The sequence below is a fragment of the Coloeus monedula genome (genome assembly GCF_965178545.1).
Source record: "Coloeus monedula genome assembly, chromosome: 4".
Lineage (NCBI taxonomy): Eukaryota > Metazoa > Chordata > Aves > Passeriformes > Corvidae > Coloeus > Coloeus monedula.
In genome coordinates, this window is record NC_138784.1 from 29159551 (window position 1) to 29180939 (window position 21389).

Genomic DNA, 21389 nt, shown 5'->3' on the forward strand with positions numbered 1-21389 from the left:
CCAAGGAGAAATTAACCTTCCAGCTTTGTTTGATTATGCTTTTATTGAAAATATTTACAGATTCTCTGTGTACTCAGTCTACTCTGAACTGGCATGATCAAAGTTTGTATGGAGTCACGGTGGTAGGGAGTCTTTATGCTAATAATATACCCCCAATTAATCAGTGTCTCAGTTATCAATGTTACAGGAGTAATGCTGTGGTGCAGTATTTTTTTTCAAATTGTATGTTATCAATGCAGGTCTTTCATGTAAATTTGGGGTGAGCTCTCATGTCTTTTAAGATGCCAAGTTCCTTCAGATCAGTTTGCACTCTTTTCAGGTGGTTGCTTGAAAGTCCAGAAGAGATGGATATGCTAGTAACTAGATGGTTTTTAAACATTTACCTTCTACTATAATCCCCTTGCCCTAGGAAAGGAATGTTCCTCGAATTTTACTAACTTAAGCTGTGTCAGAAACATCTGTATGAGCTTCTTTGCCTGGGTAGTGGGGCCATGGGGGACCAGCCATGAACTACCAATTAGATTGGCCTTGGCCACTTTTAAAATTTAATTCCACTAGAAGGATATATGTGGATTTTCTAGTGTGATTCCAAATATGACAAGTGTAGTTTTGGACAGGCTTCAGCCCTTGGGTGAAAGTGTCTCTCTTCTAAGTACTTGAAATCTGATTGTGCCCCCTTTGGTGAAATGATGGCTTCATCTGAATAATTTTACTGCCAAGATTGAACCAACAGTCAAATCTAATTGTTAAATGTGACCTTAGAATGAGATGTAGTAAAAGATCTTTCTTTCCAAGATTAAAGATAATTGAAATTTAAAGTGAATTCACAATAAGGTAAATTCAGGTGGGGTCTGTTTTTCAGGGTGTTTTGGGTCTGGATTCTTTTAACAGTTAATAGCTTCTAGAGAACCTAGCCCATGTGTATGTTAGAGGCCTTCCCATCTCCACCATTTTCTAAAAACCTACAGCTTTCTGGAGATTTCACAAACAAGGATCCCTTCCTCTCTGTAAATGTATGATCTTTAATGGAAAAAAAAATATTTACATATATATAATAAAGGAAAGCAAGATGGAATCTGCCATCCACACATGCATTTCATGACCTTTTTTGGTGTATCATTTCCCTTCTTTTTATTGTAGGCCAGTCTAGCCTTGCATGATACATTTAGTTTAGTACCTAAGGTATTTAGTTGGGGATTGTTTTTTTCCTGCTGAATTATATAAAAATTTAGGAACATTATTTGAATCAGCCATAGTGCTGATAGTAGGTTAGAGAGTTGTGATGAATCATTTTGCATGGTGTCTTATTGTGGAACTGGGATCTCCTTTCCAATGTTTTTTTTTTTTAAATCTATGGTATTAGAAGGAGTATTTGCACACAAATTTGGGTTCTCTAGATATCTGTTACCAGACAGGCAGTTCAGTAAAAACATTAAATATTCCTGTTATGGCTGACTCTTGTAATATATTTTACATAAAGATATTTGCCAAAACAGGTTTTGTGGAGTATCCTATCAGTTTCAATTTAAAGAAGCAGAAAGATGCTGGAAGTTGCTGAAAGATAGTTCTTGAAATATATTCCCCCAAATTTAGCATTTTTATTTTAATATTGCTGAAAAGTTCATGATCTACAGAGCTGCAACTCTATGGAGCACTTGCAATACTTACAGAGTAGGTCTCAGGTTCATTTTCTAGAAAACATTCCACAGTAAAACTATTTGAGGTACAAAGAATATTTCTTTGTCAGTGTTTAATTGGTTTTTGGAAAATTATAAAACACAGTGTTCACTTTAGATACATCTGGAAATAAGTGATGGGTTATTGTTCTTTTTAAGCTATTTGAAACTCCACATCAGCCAATTATAGTAGAAGCTTCTGTGTCACTTAAACCTCTTAGTCTTGGATTTCATTTCTACACTTGATAAGGCTTTTAAATAGAGTAGAAACAATAACTCCTAATGGATTTAAATAGGGAATTCTAACATAAATACACTGCAAACTTACTGAATATTTTTACTGTAATTACATTTCGCCTTCTAAGCTATGTGTCATAAATTATTTTGTTCAATGAAAAGCATCATGTTGGATGAATTGATTTTTTCTGAGTGATCCAAATGGTTACTAGTATATCTTACCAAATACTTTGGTATTTGTGATGGATATGACCTTTGTAGTTATTTCAGTAACAGTGTTCAGGACATTTTAAGTGGTGATATTGTTTTACATGCCAAAAAGCTTTGGAAGACCTTTGCAGTATGTCGCTGTGAAACTTCAGCCTCTAGTTAAAGTATATTATTTGTCTTTGTGAAAGTAATTTTGTGGTAATAAAAGTATTTCTAGTCATGATCATAGTAATGCTTTGGATGCTGCTGAGGTAATTCTGACCTCTGTTGGCAAAGCACAGCAAATGAAATGTATTGCTGAGTATCATGCTTCTGTTTTGATATTATTTATTTCAAATATGACATGTTAACTGAGGGAAGAAATTAAGGCACTAATTCTATGTTTTTATTGTTGGAAAGCTTTTTATTGTCCTACTGTTCCAATTAGCTAGAGCATAGGATGGAGGATTTCTGCTTGAAATGTCCTTAGTTAATAATATTACCTGATTTAGTAATTTTTGTACCACACAATAGTTTCATCCAATATTGTTCTTATTCAGATTTTCTCTTCTATGCCAAAAACATTTGAAAATGTCACATTATAATAGTTCTATGTGTTAAAGATTAGATCTTACAAAGATTCCATTTGAGGTTTGCAGTATGTCTGATAAAGACCAATTTTTAAGGCTCTGAAAAAAACTGATCAGTGGATTGGTTTTCCCCAGTTGTACTTACTGGAATAGCTAGTTTCACACCAATTAACTTCTTTATTTAACTTGATAATTAAGGAGAAGAAAGAAATGTTGATGTAATCTGAACAGGTGCTAATTTTTTTTTCTATGCAGTAACTATCATTTCTATCATATATTTGTCCTATTTATCTTTATATTTCATATGTCTTTCCTAAGTTGTGTTCTTGTTAATGAAGGTAATACAAAGCTGATGGAAAGAATGAGTGTTAGCACTTGCATGGAGGCAGTCAACATGTAGATACTCCATGGTAGCATTCTAGCAAATGCAGTAAGTGCTCCTCTGATTTGAAACTGTTTCTCCAAAGAACAGACTCAAATTGTTTAATATTTATGTTATGGACAGCAAAGGGTTTTAGTACTCTTTTGAATTCATTTTGATCAAGGTTACTTTCACTTACCTTCTCTCTTGCAAAAATGTACTGTTGCAGGCTTCTGATGTTCTCTGCCTCACTCATTGTTTGCTTCGGCCCGTGGAGTCTGAATGACTGAGGAAATACTCTACTGGAAAGGACAAATGTTATGTATATATTCTACATATGTTATAGGTCATTGATAGGCTTCAAGAGCCCTAATATCTCAGGATTCATATTTTGGAACTTAGTTCCAGGAGCTTGCACTCTTTCAGTGTTCTGAGTTTAGGGTAAGGTTATGGCAGGTTGTCCAAAAGGATTGGACATTATTGCTGCTGTTATGAGATGAAGATATGGAAGCTTTGAATTGAGAATATGGGAGATCATGTGGATAGCTGATTTAGTACCATGTGGATGCAAACACACAAAGTGAGCCTCTCACATCTGTTACATTCTCATATGTCAAGATAGTGAGGGATTGATTACATTGATGCAGGGTTTAATGCTACTATAGTTGATTTCTGAATCTCATTTTCAAATCTCAGCATAAATTGAGAATGAGCTGTGAGAAGGCCTTCAAGAATCAAGAGGAAATGGAATAATGTATTTTTTCTGGTGTCTGTTTTGCTAGTGTCTGATAGAATTATCCTACTTTTGAGGAAACCCAGATGAGGAAGGACAAGGTATTAAAGCCAGCTGAATTGCAGACTCTATATATAGCAAGCTCTGTTCTGCACGTCCTAGAGCTGTAACAAAGAGTCTCATCTCAGGTTGGTTTCTAAGATGAACAATCTTTAGTACTGGAATGAGGTCATAGATCTAACAGCATCCATATTCAAAAATCTTTGATGCAAATTGCTACTCTTCCAAGTGCTGCTTCCAGTGCCAGAGCTCCAGGAATTTTTATTCCACTTAAACAAATGTCAGTAAGTGTTCCAGGATGCATAATTAATCATTTAGAGGTTTTAAAATCTCCTTTTCTAGTAAATATTGACTTTGCCTGTCTGTGATAAGAATGTATTTAAAATTGCAAACACCATGAATTTATGATGGATGGGAATACTGTGTTGGATCTCCAAAAATGTATTGTGGAAAAAACTCTCTTTTCTCACTAAAGATTCAAGGTCAGTTGAATTAGGAAAAAGAATGGTTAAGGGAATATCTCTCCTAACAAAATATGTCATCATATCTGTATTCATGAGAGAAAGAGAAATAGGACTTTGCTTCAGTTTGTTTCTGATAAAAGTAATGTTAGAGTGGCTTTTTAAAATATTTATTTTAATGTCAGCTAATTTCTACAAAAGAAGAAGTCAGAGTGGTCTATCTGAGAATGCGCTCTGTTCTTCAAAAGAAAATGTTGATGTATATACTGTACCTCAGCATTCATGGGTATATCCATGTCAGTGTATAGAATATGCTGAGTTGGAAGGGAACCACAAGGATCATCAAGTCCAGTTCCTGGACTTGCACAGGATATTCCCAAGAATCACACCATGTGCCTGAGAGCATTGTCCAAATGCTTTTTGAGCTCTGTCAGGCTGGCGCTGTGACCACTGTCCTGGGGAGCCTGTTCCAGTGCCCAGACACCCTCTGGGTGAAGAACCTTTTCCTAATACCCAGCCTATACCTCCCTTGACACAACTTTAGGCCATTCTCTGGGATCCTCTCACTGGCCAGCACAGAGAAGAGATCAGTGTCTGCCCCTCCTCTTCCCCTCAAAAGGAAGTTGCAGACTGCATTGAGGTCTCTCCTCAGGTCTCCTCCAGACTGAACAGACCAAGTGTCCTCAGCTGCTCCTCATAAGGCTTCCCCTCAAGGCCCTTCAACATCATTGTAGCTCTCCTTTGGATGCTCTCTAATAGCTTTATATCATTCTTATATTGTGGCACCCAAACCTGCACACAGCACTCGAGGTGAGGCCGCACTGATGCGGAGTAGAATGGGACAATCCCCTGCCTCAACCAATGGGTGGGTGAGTGATTGATGTACTTAGAATCATGAGATATGCAAGGACTTTCACAACCCCTCAGGAGATCGATTTCTGTTGTGCTTATAGAAAAATAATGATTGTTTATGTAATTTCACTAAATATTAGTTGTCTGGGAAGAGTTGAAAGAACCCAGTATTTATTTATAAAGGGAGTTTAATATATGTACGTACCCATAAGTATTGTATACACAGTGAAAAAAGATACAGTCAAGTATGTCTGCTTAATTGCCTTTCTCTATTATATGGCCTAATACTAACACAGTGAGCTGTGTTCCTGGTTAATCTTGATCAATCTATAGATGTTGTACAAAGTGCATAGGTCTGATTCATGACAAATACGTAGAACCCATCTACCTCATATAGATTAGGGAGCCCAAGTTAATCTGATACACTGATCTTCAGCATTAGCCAGGTGGTATTCCTGCAGATTGCTCAAATCACCTAAGATCATACATGGAGATACCATTAGCAATGGTTTTAGAACATGATTCACATTGCATAAACATGAATGATTTTACTTATTAAAGGTACTGCCTGCTGATCTGGTTTTGAACTGAGTATTTTCATAATTTAGTAGCTGTTCTTACAGCATTCTTCTGCAGGAGGATGCCAAATGAGAGGTAACATTTTTTTCTATCAGAATGACTGGATTTTCAAGGACAGAACTTTGGATTGAATCCAAAGATCTGTCTGACTCATCACTGACAAGCTGGAGTTACTGTGGTTCTCTGTGAACTAAGCAAAACCCCAGCTTGTCCCTATAGACAAGTGGAATACAGAGGAACCCTTCCATCGTAACTGATGAAGGCTTTCTCTCTTTTAACCACTCCAGGCAAATTGATCTTGACTGTAAAAGGTAACCAGTACTAGTCAGGAAAATTTTGCTTTCTGAATATAGCCACAGTATTATGGAGTATACTCAGCCAGTGTACTTCCATATGAGTAGTCCATAAAGAATGATGAAGCCAAACTGGTTAGATAAAAGTCAAATGCAAAGTTACCTTATATATGACAGATTTTTTAAATAAAGCATGACTAATTGATTTCCTATTCCTTCGTGTGACATCATCCTGAAGTCAGTGTGTTTCTCCTTTTGGTTTTTGCATGTTAACTGATTTTTTAGAACATTTAAAGTGATGTAACTATTAAGGCTATCAGGATAAAACTATATACCCTCAAGGGAAATAGATTGCGGCTTCAAGTAAACAGAGTCCTAACTCAGTTAAAATATTTCATGTGACTTCTGTTCAGGTTTACGTTATTTAGATTTTACCATACAAAGTAAAATGGAGAGACTGAGTGGTCATCAAAATTTTTTTCCAGGTAGATTCTTTCCCAAACTGAGCATACCTAAATTTGCATGTAGTTACACAAGCATAGACTGTCCAGCCTGCAGTTGTAGGACATGCCTCCCAGTGGTCTATGTCAGCCATAGAAGACCACTGGTTTCTCTAGTATTTTTAATATAGATGTTCAAAGTTGGCTAACCCCCAAAATACTTAGTAGGACTTCTGCGGAAGCCTCCTGGTTATCTTTTGTTCTGCAAAATTTAACCTCCTCCCTGGTCTCACATGACATCACCTCCTTGCACTGCCTTAACCTCAGAGACATACAGCCACACAACTGGCTCCCAGGCTACTTCACCTACTTTGCTGACTGATCCAGCTTGGTCTTCATTAGCAATCGCATGCTGTCTCACACACCCACACTACAGCTTCAGCCTCCATGGACACACACGGGTCCTCTGATCCATGGTGTCCCTCCAGTTTCTGGTATGCAGACCCTCATTTGCTCCAGTTCCTGGCCAGACTGACATATATTCTCTCTAACTTGTCATTTGACTCAGTTACAGGCAGTTTGACCCTCATTCATGCACAAAAGATAGAGGCCTTTGCCCAGGAAAATAGAATCAGAATTTAAAGAGATTGAGTGCAGGACATGACCTGCAATAGGCTTATTGTACTGCAGAGCCAACTATACACATGTGATCAACCCTTTCTGTCCCCTTACCCCTCTATCTACTCAAACTTGTTCCTCCCCAAATCACCTAAATCCATTCCTTTCCCTGCATTTGGTTCCTCCCCTAAATATCCCATCAGGAGTCTTACCCAATCCATGTGTCCCGTAACCCTAGACAGTGGTCTCTCTCAGCCTGAAGTGTTCTCCAGCACTGCTTCATGTTGATGTGTGTCACTCCTGGGCAGTGGGGTGGAGGCTCTCACCACCCAGTTATGAGAGGGACCCCAACAACGTGTGTCTTTGCCTGATGTGGTGCTGCTGTGCCCTGCTGGACTTACAGAGATGGGCTTTTAATGCACTGGTGATGCCTCTGTGATGAACTCCAAAGTAGCTGGGCCAGGGTACTACTTGATTCTCCCCCTTTCTGTCCCTTTGTGGTCATTTGTGGATATACACAGGCACTGTTTATCACATAACCTAACATGGGAATAAGAATTTGTATCGTTTCCAATTATCTCAGTAGTATTCCAGCCTGTTCTTCAGGTACTTCACAATTGTAATGTCCTCATATACAGGTTCTATAATTTCTCACATCCAGAGTTGCTTTAAAGATGTTTCTTAAGTTCTAATTCTATCAAATATGCTTTTGTAAGACCTTTTTCTTTCAATTGCAATTCTTTTATCCTGAAGTTATTCAAAGGATAAGGCCATATTGACTCTCTAAAACTCATCATAACTAAGTCACTTCTGGATATCCAAGACTTAGGTATTTCTATGTGTCTGGCTTTCTGCCCCTTCTCAGCCAAATGCTGAACTTCAGTCATTTATAATCAACATTTTTCATAGTTCTTTTCACTGGAGAAGCTATGGATGGCAGTTTGGACTAATGGCAGTGTTAATAATAGGTAGAACCATACATGAAAAAAAAATCATAGGATACTATATTTGGCATAACACTGGATTCTACCAAAGAGGAATCCACAGAAAGGAAAAAAAAATCACCTTTACTAAAATTATGCAGTTCTATATTTGATAAGTAACATTATTAATTTATAGAGGTGCAAATGTGAGTTTGGTGTATTTGTGCATAAAACAGAGAATGGGAGCTATTTTTCTGCTGTTCACAGTAAGTAACATTATTATTATGTCTGAATGTTGGTACATATTATTGTGTAAAAGTTTACATTTTCAAAATTATCTGTAAAATTGTCCATGTACTTTGTATAAACTGAGTTTACACAACTGAACTTGTGTAGGAATGTAGACAGAGCACTAATGAAGAGCCTGGCTGTGTGCTCAAAAATCTTTAGTCAATGTGTTTCTGTCAGACTAACAAAAAAAACATGGAAAATTTGGAAGATTTTGGCTCAGAACACGACAAATTCCTGTTACATGTATTTATTCTATGGAACACAGGAAGAGTAAGGAAGCTGTATAAATCTGAACTGGTTGGTGTTTGCCACTGACATCAATGGAAGGAGGATGAAGTTTAGAATTTCCAGCTGTTAAAACTGACCTGGCAAGATGAGATTCATTACTTCTGCTATACTGAAGAGCCAGGTGTCTCTAGGAAGAGCCTCCAAAGATACTGAGGACTTAGGAGAGAGGGTGGAGAGAGGAGTGGGAAGGGTTTGCACGGGGCTATGTAAGCCTCTCAGCTCTCGACAGGGTTTAGACCCTAAAAAATGCAGGCATGAACACCGTGCTTTGTGCATCTTCTCTGGAGGAACTGGAGTGTCATCCTCTGCTTTGCTGCTTCAGAGAATAAATGAATATTTCAGAGAATAAATTAATTCCAAAGAGAGTTACCAGTCAGTAATCAGAGAAGGTTTAGTGAAACCAATGGGCAGACAGACACTCATGTCATCAGTCAGCTTTCTAAGGCTTTTAAAAATTCTTATCATTGTCTACCAAAAATATTTTCCTTTCACCTTAGCAAAACTACCGTATAAGGACCAGAGATATTATTGTATAGTCATGAAATAGTATCATGGTAATGGAATGATATAATGCAGATCTATGTACAGAGAAGAAATGCAATGGAAAAATCATGTGTACCTTGCAAGCATAGTTCCTGTACTGTTGAGGGGGAGTGTGTCTGTGTGGTGATTAGCTGGAAAAAGCGTTTATTCCTTGCTTTTCTGTTCATATGTATGTAACAACAGCCACTTCACAATTCTTTCTTTCCAAAAAGCATAGCAAAATAAGAAATCAACCAAGTAACCATCTTTTTCTTTTATCTGTCATTTTCACATTTCTTTTGAAATGCTATTCTTTATATGTAACATATGTTACATATGTAACTATTCTTTATATGTAATGTATATATGTATATATATTTAAGCTCATAAAAAAGAAGTAACAATAGTAAGAATTGTAAGAGAAAAGTAAAAATGCAAGAATTTGTATTCAGACTGTCCAATCTGAATTTGATTTTCAGTTATTAAAGCATAAATATCCCGTGTATATACTGGACCTGCATTCCTTCTGTAGGAAATAATGTTGCAATACTGTCGCAATGCAAGACCTCCTTGGAGAGGATTTCTGCGCTGGCCCAAGGGAGGAGAGCTGCCTGCAGCCGAGTCCTGTTCGTGTTTGCTGTGTTCTGTAGTTTGATAACCAAGCTGTGAATTTGAGCATGTCTTTGTGTACCCTTTGGGAGCTGACAGTGATTAGTCTGTCCATCCTGTCTTGTGTCTCTGAGTCATCAGGATTTACTCACTGTCTTGTCCTTAGCCTCAGCCTCCCACCCTGCGTGTCCTGAGGAGTTTCACATAGGTGCATTTATATACTCTTTAATAAAGTTTCAGGGTACTTTTTTAAAATCAGGTTCAGTTGAAAAATATTTCCTAAGACAGAGTCAGGAAGTACAACAATGTTTTAATTAGTCCATTGATTAAAGGAGAAAATTAGGGGAGAATGTACAAGGATTTGTTTGGGGGCTTTGGTGAGCATTTTTTTAGTTTTTCTTTGATTTTTTTTTTTTTAAATCGTGATGCCTAGTGCATCATGAATAGTGTACGAACTCACAGATCCTTCCATTTTGAAAAAACAACCAACAGACAAATCCTAACAACTCTAAGTAAAGCAAGCAAGATATCAAAACCAAGTAAATTATGGTATGGTTGGTTGTATATTTTTTTTTTACTATTTAAAATCTTACTTTCTATACCACTTCTTGTTTTCTTCATTCTCTTATAAGCTGGTATAAATTAGAGGATGAAAATATTATTCAATAAATAAGACAATAATTAATAATGGCTGTGCAAAAGTATAAGAGAGGTTGTACCTTATCGATAAGTAAGGACTTCTTTTCTTCCAGTAGATAAAGACAGCTTGTCTTTGCCATATAAATAACATCTGTCTATTATGGAGGAGCTATCAGTTCAAGGACTGAATTTTTACTATTCCATGAAGTTAAAATAATTTCCTTTAACTGAAAAGATTAGAGTGTCTTTTCTTATCTGAACGTTGCCTTCTGTAGAAAAGAACATCTGTAGATGTCTGAGCAGATTTTAAAAAAAGTAACTTTTTCTTTGCTTCTTTGCACCCAAGAAAATAATTCAATCCTGTTCTTCCAGGAAATTAAATTGCAGGGAAAGGTGAGGTACCCAGCGTTGTGTAGAATTATGCTCACTGCAGAACACAATGTTTCACACAAATAATTCTATATGTGCACAGTGTTACTTGTGGGAAAACAACTGCTTAAGTTTATGAGCTAATGAATCATTCAAATACACACAATGAAAAAGAGACCTATCTACATCAGTATTCTGTAGTGTGCACACGTGTATATATATATATGTACATATATATATTCCATTTTATAGGTAGTAAAATACAGATTCAATAATAAATAATTCTTAAAAGTCATATAATAAGCATGACACGTCATTTTATTGAAGTAGATAATGAAAAATGTCAGTATGAGAAATTCTTTTTACTTATTAGCTTCAAATTATTTTCTTTAAACTACAGCACTTGCTTCTAATACATGAAGTGAAGGGAATTATGGCTCACCAATGACTGTTTAGCACTGTATTAGAAACTAAAGAAAACAGTCTGTAATTCAGGACTCGTAATTTTATGTTCTGGAAGTTGTAATACTGATGATTGAAAACTTTGTTACAGAAGAGTAAGTTGCTTCTGTAAAGGATGCAATCAGTTTCAAATGCGGTTGGTTAGATAAAAAAGCCTGCCGGTTCTCAGTACACCTCTGTTAACCAATTTCCAGGGTTTGGTTTTGTGGTTGGTTTTGGTAGATTAGCAGCCATGTTTTCCGCTTTGAAACGAAATAATCTCCTTTACTGTTTCTTGAAGAGTCCATAATGGATCATGAAACTGGTTAAACATGACATGAAGTGAAGTTGACTGTAAAATACAGAAAGATAACAAATCATAATTTAATTAATTTATTTTTAAATGTATATCTAATTTATTTTAAAAATATAATCAATTAAAGTGGGAGCTAAACTACCAAGTTAAGTAAAAAGAATAAATTTACTGCCCCTTTAAACAATATGATTCATTCTCACTAATCTTATGTTTATTTGATTCTAGACCACCTGACCTAAAGAAAATGACTACAAACTTGTGGAAAAATAGTAGAAAAACAGATTATAACCTCAGTGTAATTACCAGAGTAAAAGAGAGAGAACAGTTCTAATTGAAATGACTATTCTGTCATTAGTCTTTGAGACTGTCCTACATAAAGTTCATGACTCATATATATGGATGTGTAAAATTATTTTTATAAATAAATTATATTGATATCAAGATGACATTTGCTATTTTAAGTTTCTTTCAAGGTAATTAATCTCTAAAGTTTAATCACACTTGTTGCAGAGATCTTTAAATTATTTGTAGATCAAATTTCTGACATGTCTGTACTTGCCAAGCTAAAAAATTAATTTCACAATTTTGCTTTATTTGCAGCATCTGGCGAGGACCAAACATAAACTGCACTGACAGTTCAGGTTATACTGCTTTACATCATGCAGCTTTAAATGGACATAAGTAAGTGCCTCATGTTTAATTTTTATGTAGAATGGTATTTAATTCTGAAAATATAGCATAGTTCTGAGATTTGTACCAAAAACTGGCAAACCTTGACTTATTAAAAGAGCCTTATTTCCAATGGGATGTATTAACATAGGATGTTCTGACACTGTCATCAATATCAATAAGTGGTAATGACAAATGGGAAATGTTTAGTTTAAAAGCTATTGATTCTATACTGCTTCTTCCAAATTCTTCCTTGGTTTGGGGGAAATTTAGTATTGTTACTGCTGATCTTGGCTCTAGTGCTTTTTCATTGCTGGGAAATTGCAGCAGAAAATACTGTAGTATACTTTTGTGTGTATGTACAAATGTTTAGTGTGTGAATGTTTCAGGAAGCAATTTTGTGACATAAAGAAAAGTATAGATTAGTCATTAGCAAAGCAAAAATAATGTGAAAAGAATATTTAATAATTATACACCTGAAAGCAGGAAAAAACTGGTATTTTCACTGAAGAGAATTTTGACATAAAGCTTTGCTTAAGTCCTCTGTGGGAGATTAGGAATTGATCCAAACCCAATTGAAATTAAGAGTGATTTGCATGAATGTTAATGTGATTTTGGACTGTCCATAAAATAGCACATGAATAGATTATAATGTGTTTAGATTACTCATTGCACAATTTTTGCACCCTTCTATGGAAAAATTAAAACTGTAGGATGTGTCTTGTATTCTAGAAAGGTGCCTATTTTCTTTAGGACAGATTAATCTTTTGATAAATGTGGGATATTCTGTTTCTAAATAAATATATTAAGTCAAAATACTCTTGAACTAGATATTGTGCATTTTCCAAAATTTCAGTTGTGTAGGAAGGTTCAGAATCATCCATTAATATATTGTTACCTCCATGGAATTAGGTGTAAGTTCTTAATATGGTCTATTAAACTTAGCCTTTTTGTTCATAATTTATGGATTGTTTCTTGTGCTATTGTTAATTTTTGACTGGGAAAACCACAAGCATTGCCTTGCAAAGATTGCTGGCTTTAAATAGGTGAAAACTGGATTTAGTATGTTTAACACTGGCAATAAACCAATAGTTACCCAGAAAGCTAAAAGTATTGCTATATAAACGCTGAAACTATTCGAGATTTCAAGTGAATCCTAGCAATATAAACTAAAAAAATCCCAAAACATACAAAAACCAAATTATGTTTTCAGAGAGAGTGTTGACTGAACTTTTGCTGAAGTCAGGGTGAACTTAGAAATGTGGACTTAGGTACAGCAGCAGCCTTTGAAAAGTCCAATGTTGGCTGCTATGACCCCTTGCACTCACAGCAGGATAAGTAGCAGTAACTGACATCACAGTTATACCTTGTTTTATTAAAGTAAGCTGAAATACATCATGTGTTACTGTGTGATAAATCCAAGCCGTTTTACTGATCCTGCTGCAATGGTAACACTGCCAGCAAGAGAATTGGACAGACACCTGGTGGTTCTAATTTTGTTAGTCACCACAAATAACAAATAAACTACTTTACACTCTATTTGAGTTTTCAAACTTGATATTCAAAATCAAAACGACATACAATCTTTTGACACAAAAATCTTCCCACTTAGGAGAAGTTCCTGTGCTTTAAAAACTTCTGGGATTTTAATTTTTCCCCCTTTACACCAGGTTGAACCTGAGAGTTTTCAAAGTTTTCAGGAAAAGTAAGAACATAAGACTTAATGACCCAACCATGAATTTGTGGCTGGGATACTTCTTGGACACCATTGTTCAAATCCTTGCTTGATCACTGTATGTGATGAATTCCCTCCTCTTTGGTTATTCTGGGATGGTTTTCTTTCCTTAGGAAACTATTCTACTTTATTTAAGTAATTAAATCGTATCTGGGGCAGGTACTGGAATCTCAGTCTCCCTAAGTAATTTCACTTAGCCCAGTAATGTTACTGGGCTAAGGACTTTCAATCTTCTCCTCTCTGACATATATCTGTACAAAATGAAAAAGTTCTCACAAAGCACTAAAAAAGACTGACCCTAGGTAAGTGTGATGGGTCAGAGCATTCTTGAAGGATGAAGGAGATGCATGTTCTATATTGTAGCTTGACTCTTGCAGTGGACTCTTCCCAACAATTCCTGTATGTTCTTATCTCTAGATTTCATCTGTGGAAGGCTTTTTACTGATTTTCTTCCACTTTGTTCAATTTATGCTTCGTTTTGTGTTTCTTTCAAAGGAACTGCTGTGCATCTCTAGTTCTCATTGGACCATTTTCTGCAAAACCAACTATTATTTTATGAGAAGTCTCTCAAACCTTACGTGTACTAAAAAGTTTCCCTCAGGAGTCACTTTTCTGGAACTTTCTGCGTAGCAGAAGTCTTTCTGTAGTGGAGCTGCTATTTCTTGGTTGTTCTCATGGCATTTGACCTTTTCAGGAGTAACCAAAATCCAGCTTAAATTCTCCTCAAAGCTTAGATGTGATGACTCCAGTATCTTTTGAAGTCAGCTGGGAATTTCTTTTGACCTGGATATATTCCCTCATAACTCGCCACGTTTTTCTTTCAAGGGGCAATTAAATAAGGTTCCATCAAGGTTGGAAGAATAATTGCCTTAGATGTATCTTCTGTCTTAATTTGTCATCAAGGGTTTCATTTTTAGTCATAAGATAGGCTACATTGAGCTCTCTCCCCTCACTGATTTTTTAAGCCAAATCAGTAAGTCAGTGTTTCCATATTTGTAAAAAGTGTGCATAGAACTGCCCACACTGGGGATTCACTTAGCTTAATAACTAATGAGGCCTGACTGTGTCAAACTATGAGATGACAAATGCAGCAGTAAGACAGAATTTATTTACTTTCTGACATACTTGGTAATGTTATCATACCACACAGCTGATCTTTATGTTTAGCTTTTGAAGTTAAGTACAGAAGGCTACTTAAAAATCAGGGATGCAATATACCAACTTATACTACTCTTTTATTTAATGTAAGATAAGCCACACCAAAAGCGCTGAAAGGAATATTAAGAGAATTAAAATGGTAATAAGTCACTTTTCCCCTCACTGCTACAAGGCAGCTGAATGTGGGAAATGAAAATAGAAGCAGTTATTTCATAGAAGTAGTATATTTCTAGCTACATCATCATTAATTTTTTACCTGTCTTTGAGATAATGCCTTAAAGAAGAGGAAAAACTGTTACTTAAGCCTTACTGTGAGAAATGTTTCCATAAAACTATCCTCTTGTCATCCTGCCTCCAGAATTCAGCAGTGATGGGGACAAGAGTACTTCTCTGCCTTAGTGCCTTGAGTGACATGCACCCAGCCTGGACGGGCAAATTCTAAAAATGATTCTATGGCCAGGTGATCTTATTGCAAGAAACAGATTCAGAGAGCTGATGATAATATTGGTATTAATGGTATTAATAAGAAGTGAGAATCATTACAATTAATAGCATTTTGTCTATGTTTTACTGTCTATTTCATTTTCAAAAATTACTGGTCTTCACTTTTTGCAGCTGTTTCACTTGAAATACAGGTATGGGATTTTTTTCTCTTTTCCAGGATAAAAATATTGGTAATATATATGTTCATGTAAAAACTTAATAAAATTAGCTTTCTGTCGATTTTTAGATTTACCTCCTGTTTTCCAGGGATATAGTTCTCAAATTACTTCAGTATGAAGCATCAACTAATGTAGCAGATAATAAAGGTTACTTTCCTATTCACTTGGCTGCTTGGAGAGGAGATGTAGATATTGTGAAGATTCTCATCCATCATGGACCATCACACTCCAGAGTGAATGAACAGGTGAAGTGATAAAAAGTATTTGTGTACATCATCAGAAAAGAGCAGCACATATTCTTTAGGTCTGACCAATTTATAGACAAATTAAAAAAGAAAAAGGTCTATTTTCCATTGTTTCAGTAATTTCTTCTCTGAGACTGATAAAATCTTCCCTTACAAGCATACCAGATACCTTTATTCTGGATGGGCACTGACCTAAAGAATATTAGATTTAAGAAGTATGGAAGAACCTTTGTTTGTTTTTGAAAAGTCACATGAAGACGTACTCTAACTATGCATCTTTTATGTATGGTTTTAAATTTGTGTGAACTTTGTGTATTTTTCACTATATTAGATATTAAGTTCCTGAAAATCTTTGGGATAAAATTAATATCCTTTGTATATTTTAAGACTACTGTAAAGTATCAGGTATGCAGTGGTAAATGACAAACCATGACTGCATGTATGCATGTGCAGCAGAAAGGACACATAAAAAGAGAAAGACCAAGAAAAATTATGAGAGTATTACAGTGGGTAAGGGCAGTATAAAAATGTTGCATTCTGCTGTCAAACATATGGTACACCTTCTGTTTTTATTCTGTATATTCTCACATGGTCCATTCATAGGGTTAGTGTTTAGAAATAGAAAGAAGCTGATTAAAATTTGACACGATCTAGGCTGAGCTGCTTACAGACTGGAAGTAGGCTGTGAAATACAGATAGTAACCATTAAGCTATTGAATTTGCCTGGGTAGTCAGAGAGTTGTTGGAATGTGAAGGTGGGAGTCAGCTCCTGATTCAGACCTAAGCTGTAATGTCTGCATTGCCTGTATGTGCACCATTTGGTTCTACAGAGGTCTGGTCAGTGTAATCACAGGAGCCAACAGGGCTATTCAGGTGACTAAAAGGAGGATTCAAGTGTCCAAAACCAGAAATGCAGTACCTTCTAAGGGCCTGCAGTAACTGAGACATCTGGATGGGCCTGAAAGTGTGGCAGAGGGTGCTCAGAATTTCCAGGTCCTTGTGGAGTAGGTGATGAAGTCCAGGTACGGTACCACCTGGCACCCCACAGCAGCTCAAATTGCAAAGTGAAATCTAACAAATGAGTTGCTCTCTCAGTGCCTACATTAGGGTGGCCAGAGGGCAAACTGTGAGAAAATAAGAAATGTGAGACCTAGATTGCAAACACTTAACTAGTGTGAGATGCCGTGCTTTGAGTAATGTATTTGATATCTGAGGTTATACACCTAGACATTGGAATTCATACAATCACTAGGATGGTGAATATCAAGTATCCGTGCACAAAATATAGGAAAATAAAGTAATAAATATGCCCATGTGACAGTCTCCTGGGAAATCCTATGATACGTTGACACATCCAAGAAACAAACAAAACTCAGAATTTGTCATTCTGTGATTTCAGTTTTAGATTAAGATAATTCTCCAATGTTCTCATTCTCATCAGCTGTTTTGTGTAGGATGAAACCAGTTGAATTGTAGGATTACCTTTTGTCAAGGAGAGGGTTTTTTCCATGTTATTTGTGCAACAAAACAAAAAGCAACTATTGGATTGCATGTCACCCATGTGCTTGAAGACATTACATACATTCTACTGACAGAATACTGGAAGCTGTGTAGGAACTTCAGAGAGGGTGAGAGTGAAAAAGATATTTTGGTAAGATCGGAGAGAGAAATGTAAATTTAAACCTACTTCTCCCCAATCCCACATGTACCTCCAGACTTCTAGAATATTCTCAGACTTGATTAGGTGTGCTGTATCTGGTTTGATCACTGGAGCAAATAAGCAGGGATACAGCTGATACTTTTATAGCCCACTGACTGAAAAAAGGTCCTCAGATGTCGTCCTCCTGTTTATGCATTTAACCCAAAAACCTTATAACAGAAAATGTGTGAGCAGTCCTCGCAAGAAATGTGTTACCTTAAAGTCTTTTGAGGGAATTTCTATCGTATTAAACTTTGAAGTTAAACTCAAGCATGCAGAGTTTTTCTGACCTTGTAAATTCCTTGTGTTCCCCTCTAGACAATGGCCAGGTTTAGTATGTGGTCTACTTTGCTGGCGCCTACTTTCCGCTGCTAATTAGCACTCTGTGCAGGAGAATATTCACTGTATCACAGAAAGAGGGAAATGTCATGTTGTTATAGAGCCACCTCCACCCACACATCCTCAAATAACACGTGAGAGGCATCCTCACCCTAACACCTGTTGTACATTCTTAGGAGCCTGTAGGATTCTGAGGCTTTTGCTTATTTGCAGATAGGCTCTCTAAGGCAGGTGACTCCTCAAAGCTCTCATAACTTTGCTCAGATCTCTGGAGCTGAAGCTACAGCTTGTAAGAAATCCTGGACTATTTTTCTTCCTTCCTTTTTCTTCTGAGAGTTGGAGATAAGGATAGCCATTTTTCATGACACTTTTTCACCACAGCAAATAGTGTACTCAAGTCAGACTTTTTTCCTGTGTTTCTGTTGTGGTTTTTTTTCCTAGGATCATATTAAGATGTAATGGTTTGCACTTTAAGGAAATAATTTTGTTTACGATATAAAAATTATTGCAACTAATTTATAATACATTTTTGTTTTCATCTATCTTATTAAAATTCTATGTGAAAGAAATGCTTCTAAAAACTTACATGAAAGCAATGAACCACACAAAAAAGAAGTAAATGACAAGTTCATGATGCATAAATGTATATTACATGAAATAATGGATTTTATATGGTATTTTGTAAATTGATTGAACCACATTCTACACTTTCAAAATGCAGTTAAGTAGCATCATATCCAACCATATCCAGCATCTAAAGCTCTGAATGCCCCCTGCTGTTCCTATTACATAAAATTGGAACAAACAGTAAAGAGACAAACAGTTAAGTGACAATTATATTGTAGGGGTGGTGGAATGTAGACTGGCAACTCTACACACAGAAAGTGGTTACAGCATAACAATTATGTAAGAAGAATTCTATCATTGTTTAATATGGGAGTTTTAAATGACACATATGGGGTATGTTTTAAATTACAAAATATGGTGACACTGCAAAAATGTATGTATTTAACTTCATTGATGAAGACTTAAAATTATGCAAATTATAAACTTAATAAAATAGTATAAGATCAAGACTTGTTAATCGATAACACCAAATAAGATAAAAAGGTGTGCTGTTAACAGTCAAACTACTTACATGTTTATTTATGTAAGGACATCTGGATAGCTAAAACATTTGTTATGGCAGCTTCAATCATAAAATTGCATAATTGATAACAAATCCTAATCTGTGAAAAAATGATTAATAAATAACAGCCACATATAGGTCAATATGTAGTGTTTGGGTTTTTTGCAGGAAAAAAATGTGAATAACATCAGGAATAAATACAAATATTTAGTATTAAATATGAATAAAATCTATGCCAATAATATATATACAGAATATGCGTAGTGAAAAATTTACAGGAAAAAAAGGTGAACACTTCTGAAATTTTTATGGATTCGGTGTTCTGTAGAATTTGCCTGTGCATCAGATTGTAATTGCCACAAAACCCACTCACATTTCTTTAATACTATTCAACAATTCTTCTGGAATACAAAGAAAAAGAGTTCAGGATACATTCATATGATGTAAATACCCAACTTTTAACTATTTACTGACTTATCCAAATCCTCCAAATGAAACAGAGACATTACATGCTTCTTTCAGTGTCACCTCAGGGGCTTCCAGAAGTTCAATTCGGTTCCAAAATAGCCTGAAAATACAACATCTTTCAAGTTCTGCGTTTGATTTTACCCCTCATTTAAATTTGAGACTATGTGGATGAATTTCAGAGTTTCCCTTGCAACTCTTACGATACTTTCTTTAGAAGAAAAAAAAGTGCAGAAGCAATCTTTTTGATTTAAGCCAATTGCAGCAATAAATTGAAAGAAGTTTTTTTCAAACTAGCCAACCAAATTACATTACTTTTTAATAATATTTACATAAGTAAAGGTGAATTTCAATGGGAAGTCAGTAGAAACGATTATGATTCACACTGAGTAATTTTCAGGCAAACTTCCTTTATTTTTTCAGAATGATTTACTTGGTGGAACTTCTAAGGGAACTGTCTTCCTGATTTAATACATAAAGTAAGACCATCCTGAGATCATTCCTCTCTCTGTCTTGCATATAGTCTTTTGTTACTTTTTTATCTATTTAATTATTTGGTCATTAAAGCCTTATTTCTGTATTTTTTTTCATCTAGCTGACTACTCTTGAGTATATTCAGCATAGAGATAGATATTTCCAAAATCTCCCATTGTTCCCTCCTTCTTTAATTTAAATTCTCATTTCATAACTGGGAAAATAGCAAAAAGCTTTTCATAACAAATGTCTTGTTCACTTACTTTACATTGGGATTATGTGACAAAGAAATGGCTCAGTGATTTAGGAAGTCTCCTTTTTCAAGTTCAGCATCAAAATGCTTTGATACAAAAAGGAGTTGAGCATTCTTTGGAAAGGTCTGTTAAATCACTCCTTGAGTTATCATTGCTTGTACAGTACTTGCATGGACTTTAGGAGCTTTAAAACTTGCTTGGCAAAAAAAAAGGTCTTCACAACTATGCAATAAATGTCCTAAATTCACCCACAGTTTAATAGTCTCTTCACATGGGCCTATATAATATTCATGATAGCCATTCATTCTCTTGATACTTCCTGTACTTCTTCACTATCAGACTGCCAAGCTGCAATAACTGTCTCTGTAATGTATTTGCTAATCTGCCCTCTAATGAATAGACCTCTAGGTAAGTTGAACATTTTGCAGTGGCACATATCCTTAGCAGCTAAATGATGTAGCACAGCCTGCAATACTGATGAGATGCAGGGCTGTGAAGGCACAATTCAGTTTGCAGCCACACAAGCCTGAATTCTGGCTGTATGTGGAAGACAATAAATTCAGAGAAAGGCTACAAAAAGTCAGGATCATGCCCATGAAAAGACTCATGTAACAAATAATGAAGAAAATTTAAAAAAGGTTAAAAGCCGAATTATAGAATGCTTTCCTTATTTCTGAAAGAGGTCAATTGGACCATAAGAGTAACTACTTGGTAAAAATATTATTAATTATGAATATTAGAGACTTTTAAAAAATACTGTGTTTGCATAATATTGGTCTACTCTTTTTATCTTACATTTTGTGTGTCTTTACTTGGTTCTTATTTCTTGATCTTTCTTTTTCTAGAACCATTCAGTCATAGAGTCTGTCTTGTAGTTGCTAACATATAATGAAGTATCTGAAATTTCCATGAGGATTCTAGTCTTCTTCTTCAGCACTAGATGTATTATTTAGCCCTTGGATATCAGATTTGAAGCTCTAATTACAAAATTGTGATTTGCATGCAGATATTTTATAGCAGATTACCTGCTTATTGCAATGACTGTTAACACATAAACTTTCTGTGCTACAGAA

At 35.6% G+C, this 21389-nt stretch overlaps 1 protein-coding gene across 4 annotated transcripts in view; it reads left to right on the forward strand.

Moving 5' to 3' along the window:
- Positions 1-21389, forward strand: part of ANKS1B (ankyrin repeat and sterile alpha motif domain containing 1B) — a gene marked incomplete at both ends in the record, with an annotated part of 412015 nt that overhangs the window by 31753 nt on the left and 358873 nt on the right. For all 4 annotated transcript variants that reach the window (XM_082280940.1, XM_082280941.1, XM_082280943.1 and 1 more), the window contains 2 exons: positions 12088-12168; positions 15800-15956. In XM_082280940.1, coding sequence (XP_082137066.1) covers positions 12088-12168; positions 15800-15956 — 238 coding nt within the window. The remainder of the gene's footprint in view (positions 1-12087; positions 12169-15799; positions 15957-21389) is intronic.